Raw genomic sequence first — 9,219 nt, 5'->3', positions numbered from 1 at the left:
AGTACCAGTCAACAGTTTGGACACACCTACTCATTCTGGGGTATTTCTTTATTTTGACTATTTCTACATTGTAAAACTATGAAATAACACAAATGGAATCATGTAGTAACCGAAAACGTTCTAAACAAATCCAAATATATTTTATATACTTCAAAGTAGCCACCCTTTGCCGTTGTAATGTGTACGCTAAGAATCGGGAAGCAAGTACATGGAGTGAATTGAATAAATAATGGAACAAAACGAGAGTAGGTACAGAGATAAAAGATTGGAACAGAATCAATAACACCTGGGGAAAGAACCAGAAGGAGTGACAGATATAAGGGAGGAAATCAGCAAGGCAATGGAGTCCAGGTGAGTCTCATGAAGCGCAGGCGCACGTAACGATGGTGACAGGTGTGGTAATGAATAACCTGGCGACAACGACTGCCAGAGAGGAAGAGCAGGAGTAGACGTGACAGCCTTGATGATAGCTTTGCACACTCTTGGCATTATTTCAACAAGCTTCAACTGGAATGCTTTCCCAACAGTCTTGAATGCATATGCTGAGCACTTGTTGGCTGCTTTTCCTTCACTGTGTTTCTGATCAATTTGATGTTATTTTAATGGACAAAAAAATGTTGCTTTAATTTTAAAAAACAAGGACATTTCTAAGTGACCTCAAACTTTTGAACAGTAATATATATATATATATATACACACTATTAGAGATATGGATTAACTGGTAAAAAGTGTCACATAACGCCAAACACACACACACACAATATATAAGATCAATTAGCTACATTTTTTATTTATTATGACAGAAAAGGTGTTACAAGTGGACATCACGTTTTATAAAATGATGAAATATTATTTTCCCCCGCAATGCTATGCTCACGTTTTTTAAATGTATTTTTATGTTTAGCTCTAACTTCCTGGTGACCAACCAACTACACTTGCTCAGTCAGCAAACCTGAATTTCTGGAATAACAAGCGGTTTTAAAGTCAAACGTGTTTTCCAGTACGCCTACATTTAGTCTGGTATCTAATTGAGTACACAGCTTGAAGAAGCTTCCATTGAAATCGAGTGAAAACAAGAGCTGGCTACCTACATTCCAGAACGTAAAAGTGACATTCCCAGCTAGCCAGCGCTCATCAACGTGGAGAGGACGTGGTTGTGCCTTGTGCTTACTGACAGCTGTAGTCAGAGCTAGAAGACAGATGCAAACTAGAGAAAACTCTGAGCAGTTTCTAAGAACACGGAATGTAGTGGAATGATAAGGTAAGAATTATATTAACTTGCACACTTGGCTAATCAGGTGTAATCTATCAAGCAAGGTAATTTAGCTAGAACCAATGGTCGCCCTGGACCAGAGCTAACTATCAAGGAGGTCCGTCAGCTGGCTAGCAGATAGATAGCTTTCTCTTTTGCTACAGTGGCTAACGTTAGTTGATGTGTAAGTCTTGTTCTCGAAAATTACTGACTGGGCAACCAGCTCCAAGTGAGTAATACGCTAGCGAAGGTCAGGTGTATAACAAGCTATCTAACGTTTGAGTCTCTGATTAGATAACTATCTCTCAGATCTGATAGCTAGTTAATTTAGCTAGTTAGTTAACGTTAGAACTTCTATCTTGACAGCTGAACTAGGCTAACCTAACCCATGTCCATGCAAATAACTTTCTAATGTTATTTTGTAACAAACCGTTTGTAACAACAGGATAGATTTAGCAAGTGTGCTTCCTATTCCCTGATTTCACATGGACACGGGTGTTCATTCTAATGCTTTTAAACCCTTCAAAGTCCCAGCTATGAACTAGTTATTATAGCTCACTGTAAACCTCGTCTAATCTGAATTGAAGAGGATCTAGATTCTCTGCAGTTTTAACATTTTCAGCATGTTTGCATTACAGTGATAAGTGATTCTGTATTGTCTATAATTGATGCCTGTCAAGTTCCTTGAACTAGCTATCTAGCCTGTTGGAACAAAAGATAGTCATGCTGATTGCTGAAGATGGATCTTCTGCTCACTCCCTGCAGACCACAACCTTAACATCTGGGAAAACAATAACTAAACTAAACCTGTCAACATACAAGAAGACATCAGTTATCATTTTACAGTTTGAGTCAACAGCATGCAAAATGCATCACGTCTATTAAAGAGAAAGTAGGCTGAAGCTGAACTACAAGCTTTCCCTGTAGGCTATAGTCTATTTGCGTCAGTGTGATGGAGGTCTGTGAAATACATTTTATATAACACTTATCAACCTCCTGATCCAGTTTGATACGGCCAGCCGTCGGTCTTACTACAGTGTGTAGGTCTAGCGTAATCACTGAGGAGTCGTTTGTGTCATTGAGGGATGTTTTTCAGTGCTGAATGTTTACACTGAGTAAATGCTCACATAAGCCTGTTGGCACTTGTAGTTGAAGCTGCCCAGCTGTTCCTCTCTGGTGTACCAGTGACACTCCGGGGGGAGGAGGAGTTTCCCGTAGGTACAAATCTAGGATCAGCATCCCCTCCCCCCCCATTCTAACCATTAGGGGGGTAAATGCAAAACTGACCCAAGATCAACGTTGGGGGAGGGGGGGCAATTTTAACCTACACCATTCAGTGACACTGATAACATCATGGTAAAATACAGAATGTACTAGTACCTATTTTGTCATAGGTTTTTCAGTGCTGAAGGTTGATTGATTTTATTTGCTGGTTGAAAAAACACAGACACAGTATGTATATACATTTTAAAAACGTGACAGGGATATCACAAACAAATCAGACTTATTTCCATTGTGGAAACAAGTTAACAGCGAGTAAACTCTCACATATTGGCCCTCATGTTTCAGGTTGTCCAGCTGTTCATCTGCAGTGTACCAATCCAATCACTGTACCATTCAGTATACCTTTCAGTGACACAGATACAATCACACAGTAGTGTGTAGGAATGTACTGACACCTATTTTCTAACTTGCAGTTACTGTTGTCAGTGCAACTTGTTTGACTGGTTTCTGAGATGGATGTCACAGCAAAAGTGCAGCCCTGTTCTGTGTTTGTACTTTAACACCCTTGTAGATTACTCTAGCTCTCTGTCAATGTCAGGGGGATGTTTCTTCTCCTTAGCTGTTGCAGATGAAGACATTGGCTACATCCATTCCTAGTGGTGTGCTAGTAGAGAAGAAGAGGCTGATGATAATTATGTTGTAACATTATTCTAGGGCTAGGCTAGCCCAACTGGTTCTAGCCCAACTGGTTTGTGCATAGCAGCAGAATTCATTCCACCACACAAAACAATACAAGATTATGGCTGGATTAAAGTCCTTCTCCAGATGGCTATAGTCTACTGTACACTAAACTCAATAGTCTACTGTACACTAAACTCAATAGTCTACTGTACACTAAACTCTATAGCCTACTATACACTACTCTAGTCTCTATAGCCTACTGTACACTAAACTCTAGCCTACTGTACACTAAACTCTATAGCCTACTGTACACAACTCTATAGCCTACTGTACACTAAACTCTATAGCCTACTGTACACTAAACTCTATAGCCTATGGTACACTACTCTATAGCCTACGGTACACTACTCTATAGCCTACGGTACACTACTCTATAGCCTACGGTACACTGAACTCTATAGCCTTCTGTACACAACTCTATAGCCTACTGTACACTACTCTATAGTCTACTGTACACTAAACTCTATAGCCTACTGTACACTACTCTCTATAGCCTACTGTACACTAAACTCTATAGCCTACTGTACACTAAACTCTATAGCCTACTGTACACAACTCTATAGCCTACTGTACACTACTCTATAGCCTACTGTACACTAAACTCTATAGCCTACTGTACACCAAACTCTGTAGCCTACTATACACTAAACTCTATAGCCTACTGTACACAACTCTATAGCCTACTGTACACTAAACTCTATAGCCTTCTGTACACAACTCTATAGCCTACTGTACACAACTCTATAGCCTACTGTACACAACTCTATAGCCTACTGTACACTAAACTCTAGCCTACTGTACACTAAACTCTATAGCCTTCTGTACACTAAACTCTATAGCCTACTGTACACTACTCTATAGCCTACTGTACACTACAGCCTACTGTACACTACTCTATAGCCTACTCTAGTCTCTATAGCCTACTGTACACTACTGTACACTACTCTATAGCCTACTGTACACTACTCTATAACCTACTGTACACTACTCTATAGCCTACTGTACACTAAACTATATAGCCTACTGTACACTATAGCCTCCTCTAGTCTCTCTTAGAGGTCGACCGATTATGATTTTTCAACGCCGATACTGATTATTGGTGGACCAAAAAAGGCCGATACCGATTATTGGTGGACCAAAAAAGCCGATACTGATTAATCGGACGTGTACATGTATTTGTAATAATGACAATTACAACAATACTGAATTAACACTTATATTAACTTAATATAATACATCAATAAAATCAATTTAGTCTCAAGTAAATAATGAAACATGTTCAATTTGGTTTAAATAATGCAAAAACAAAGTGTTGGAGAAGATGTGAAAGTGCAATATGTGCCATGTAAGAAAGCTAACGTTTCAGTTCCTTGCTCAGAACATGAGAACATATGAAAGCTGGTGGTTCCTTTTAATATGAGTCTTCAATATTCCCAGGTAGGAAGTTTTAGGTTGTAGTTATTATAGGACTATTTCCCTCTATACCATTTGTATTTCATTAGCCTACGGTACACTACTCTATAGTCTACTGTATAGTCTCTATAGTCTACTGTACACTACTGTATAGTCTCTATAGCCTACTGTATAGTCTCTATAGCCTACTGTACACTACTGTATAGTCTCTATAGCCTACTGAACACTACTGTATAGTCTAGACTACTGTATAGTCTCTCTAGCCTACTGTACACTACTGTATGGTCTACTGTACACTACTCTATAGCCTACTGTACACTACTGTATAGTCTCTATAGCCTACTGAACACTACTGTATAGTCTAGACTACTGTATAGTCTCTCTAGCCTACTGTACACTACTGTATGGTCTACTGTACACTACTCTATAGCCTACTGTATAGTCTCTATAGCCTACTGAACACTACTGTATAGTCTAGACTACTGTATAGTCTCTCTAGCCTACTGTACACTACTGTATTGTCTCTATAGCCTACTGTACACTCAACTCTATAGTCCCTATACTCTTAACAGCAGCAAACCATCCATCTGCGCTGTGGTCAGTCAGACCTTCATGAGATGAAACACTGCTAGGGCTGTCCATACTCCCTTTTTAAAATCCCCTCTGACAGAAGATGCTTGATCAGGTGGTATCTAGACTAGTGGTAGTGTAGCAACGGGGCTGTGTAGCCAGCCAGAGATGGTGGACCCAAAGCCTCCTGTAGCTGGTGGCTTAGTCCTACTTGTTTTGGATTTTTCAGAACTCCCACAGTCTTACTCCAAAGAGGAGGCAGATCTTCTCCCTAAGCCTTCTGTTAGACTGCTGGTCCGAATCCATCCCTCCCCAGCCACACCAAGGGCTATCAGATTCAGTGGGAGGAAGTTGTGATGGACTGCTAATATAAAGGAGGTTTTGTTTAGTAGCGTTCTCTATTTTGTAACCCCAGGCCTCGAAGAAAGAGGCATGGGCCTGGTAATGCCTCGAAGAACTGAAATGGAGACTCATGCTTAGTGACTTAGCAATGCTGCAGCGCACATCAAGCAAATACGCTCCTCAGTTTATGAAAGACCTGAATCTGACAATGTTTTAAGGGTGTTTTGGCTTAGGCCTATCATATAAAAATCTATTTAGGGGGTAACATCCTTGCCATCCTCTCAGAATTTCCCTGTCAAGATTAAATATTGAATATTTTCCAGAGTTAAATGTACGACGTTATAGTAAAGCAGTCTAGTCTTGATAATGGAAAAAATGTCAATGGTAGAGTAGGACGCTGGAGTGTGTGTGTGAATGGAACACATGACATGTAGGCTATTTTCGGAGTGGAAAGGTACAGAGTGGATGAAAGCGTGTGGAAGTTACTGTCTAAAGCCTCAGTCAGTCACTGCTGCTGTACTGAGTATCCCTGCTGAAATATGAATACTGTGATTACACTCAATGACAGTGATGCTGGAGACGGGTTTAGCAGTATCTGCCCTCTTTGATTCGCCTCTGGTCTGCCTGTCTTTTGAGTTGAGCTATCTGACTGTATCCAAGCCTACATGTTGTTACTACTAGAAGAACATAAGAACAACATTAGGCCTAGACTGTTGCCTAACCCTATCACCTTAGAGAACCTTGGCTATATAGTACGCTTTGAAAAAATGGTTCCAAAAGGGTTCTCTGGCTGTCCCCATTGGGGAACCCTTTGAAGAACCTTTTTGGGTTCCACGTAGAACCCTCTGTGGAAAGGGTTCTGCAAAGGGTTCTCACATCGGGACAGCCAGAGAACCCTTTTGGAACCATTTTTTTCAAAACTTTCTGAGGTGTACAATATGTGTTTCCTGTATAAAATGATGCAATGTACAGAAATCACTCCGCCATTTCCTGGTAGCTAAGATTCTAATCGTTTGCCTCATTTCAGTTTGTGACAAAACAGTGTAGAGAATCATTGTACCATCTAAACCACTGTGAAATATATTTTCCATAACAAAAAATATAGTATTTTCACCTGTTTGAAGCTGGTGCACAAAACTGAAGAACGGGAAGCATAGAAATAGAACAGATCTACCTCTTCTTAGACTTGCTTTCACTGAGAATTACAGATACAACTCACATTTCTATGTAAATTTGGTCAGGTCACCCAAAAAGTTCCATGTTGAAGGATCTCAACACCACAGCGTAGCAGCCTATAATTCCACCAGTGATCTATCTTTTCTATTTCTATTTAATTTCAGCTCCCATTTAGCCCTGAATTTGTCAGTCAATTTGAGCGGCATCATTAACAGTGTTTTCTCATTTAGCAGTAAACAGACGTCTCTGTCAAGCATTAGCGCTGCCACAGAGTGGAATGAAATTAGCATAAAATCATTAGCCTTTAAGTGTTTTGTGTTTAATCAAATCTTGTTGTCATGTGGAATGCTCTGAGTGAGAATTTTAATGAATCAACAGATAGGCCTGTCCCCAACCTCCACTGTCATAATGATTTCTATCACAGTTATGCATAACTTGTTATAATCAGTATTATTCAGCTGTTGTAATGGAAATATTTAAGATGATAATTTAGAGTAATCAACAGTGTTGGACTTTCTGTAATACAGCATTTCCAGTGTTCTATTTGTAACACTCAAGGTGCAGGTTGATGGTCGCCAAGACTTGTTCTGGATTATTTTCATATCTGTTGATAGTGGTTGACGCCAGACTGGAGGTACATAGACCGAGGACACACTGATTATTCACTGTCCTATTGATGACATTATATGAACACTGATTCTGTAGCAGCTGACAAAGTCACTGCCTTTTTAGTTTTGTCTTCCTTACAAGCCTCTCAGGCTAGTGTTTACACAGCATTTGGTGTGGTCTTAATAGGATGTGAAGGTCCAGTCTCCAAGAGGCCAGTTAGACATTTTCTCTGCTTCTGCGCTGGAGGTGTCTCCCTGTTGCAACTTGTAATAAACCGGATGGATTTTTGAATGAACTACGACTGCTCTCCTTTTTGTTCACCTGGTAGTTCCTATTACAGCCTGTTTTTAAGTGGTTTAGGTCTAATGGTTCACTGTCATGGATCCACTTATAACTCAGCTCAAGGTATCTAATACTTTCATCGTAGGCCAAACTTCAAACTGGACCTAAACCTTTTCTCAGCCCTCCTTGCTGTTTGTTGTGTTTTCCACAGAGCTGTGTGGCCTGGGCACTCTTGAGTGGCAGTTGGTGAGACTCCACGTGGCTGGGGGCAATGAGGGTGCGTTGGTCCCGGAAGCTGGGCTTCCTAGCAAAGACCTTCTTCCTGCTGTGGGTGCTATGGCTGGGCTACATTCTCCTAGCCCGCTCCACCGCCTCCACCATAGGGGCCGATGGAGGGGAGGACGAAGGGGGCCGCAACCTGCTGGTCAGGCACTTCTCCCGTGTGGAGGAGCAGGGAGGTGAGCAGCTGGCCAGGCCCGTGTACGTGAAGGCGCCAGCGGACGCCAACGCGCACGGGGAGTGGGGCCAGGCCACCAGGCTGAACCTCAGCCCGGAGGAGAGGAAGCAGGAAGAGGACAGCGTGGAGAGATACGCTATTAATATCTTTGTTAGTGATAAGATCTCCCTGCACCGACACATCAAGGACAGCAGGATGAAAGAGTGAGTAGCCAAATGATCTTCATCTCAACACAGGGCATAGAGAGCCCCGCCCCTCCCAGCAGTACAATCAGGTAGCCTAGCAGTTAAGATCGTTGGGCCAGTAACCGAACGGGCGCTAGTTTCAGTCCCGAGCCGATTAGGTGACAAATCTGATGTGTCCTTGATCAAGGCAATTAACCCTAATTGCTCCTGTAACTTTTGATAAGAGTGTCTACTAAATGACTAAAATGTTATATAAATGTCATTCATCTGGACCAGTAGTTTAGACCAGTAACCATCTGTTATTGTACTGATTGCAGAAACATACTGTTGGCATACAGTCAGCTTCCAATAAACACTGAATCTGTCTGGGCTCACTGTCAGCTTCCAATAAACACTGAATCTGTCTGGGCTCACTGTCAGCTTCCAATAAACACTGAATCTGTCTGGGCTCACTGTCAGCTTCCAATAACCGCTGAATCTGTCTGGGCTCACTGTCAGCTTCCAATAAACACTGAATCTGTCTGGGCTCACTGTCAGCTTCCAATAAACACTGAATCTGTCTGGGCTCACTGTCAGCTTCCAATAAACACTGAATCTGTCTGGGCTCACTGTCAGCTTCCAATAAACACTGAATCTGTCTGGGCTCACTGTCAGCTTCCAATAAACACTGAATCTGTCTGGGCTCACTGTCAGCTTCCAATAAACACTGAATCTGTCTGGGCTCACTGTCAGCTTCCAATAAACACTGAATCTGTCTGGGCTCACTGTCAGCTTCCAATAAACACTGAATCTGTCTGGGCTCACTGTCAGCTTCCAATAAACACTGAATCTGTCTGGGCTCACTGTCAGCTTCCAATAACCGCTGAATCTGTCTGGGCTTGCGGTCAGCTTGGAGTGAGGCCAGGATCCTTTTTTAAGGCATACGAGCTGTCTGTGTCCATTACTTTACAGAGAGACTGGCTTTACTT

General features: G+C 41.7%; 1 protein-coding gene across 2 annotated transcripts in view; it reads left to right on the top strand.

Annotated features, from left to right (window-relative positions):
* Nucleotides 1–211: 211 nt before the first annotated feature.
* LOC112229508 (polypeptide N-acetylgalactosaminyltransferase 4) overlaps nt 212–9,219 on the top strand; it is a 28,794-nt gene continuing 19,786 nt past the window's right edge. The window contains exons 1-2 of one of the 2 annotated variants that reach the window (XM_042310126.1): nt 212–351; nt 7,821–8,269. In XM_042310126.1, the coding sequence (XP_042166060.1) occupies nt 7,881–8,269 (389 nt within the window). In that variant the 5' untranslated portion in view covers nt 212–351; nt 7,821–7,880. Of the gene's footprint in view, nt 352–952; nt 1,262–7,820; nt 8,270–9,219 lie in introns of those variants that run through there. The other variant, XM_024395372.2, reaches the window with a different exon arrangement.

The sequence above is a fragment of the Oncorhynchus tshawytscha genome, linkage group LG31 (genome assembly GCF_018296145.1).
Source record: "Oncorhynchus tshawytscha isolate Ot180627B linkage group LG31, Otsh_v2.0, whole genome shotgun sequence".
In the NCBI taxonomy this organism is placed as follows: Eukaryota; Metazoa; Chordata; class Actinopteri; order Salmoniformes; family Salmonidae; genus Oncorhynchus; species Oncorhynchus tshawytscha.
The sequence above is the reverse complement of the archived record's forward strand: the minus strand, read 5'-3'. Positions and strand labels throughout refer to the sequence as shown.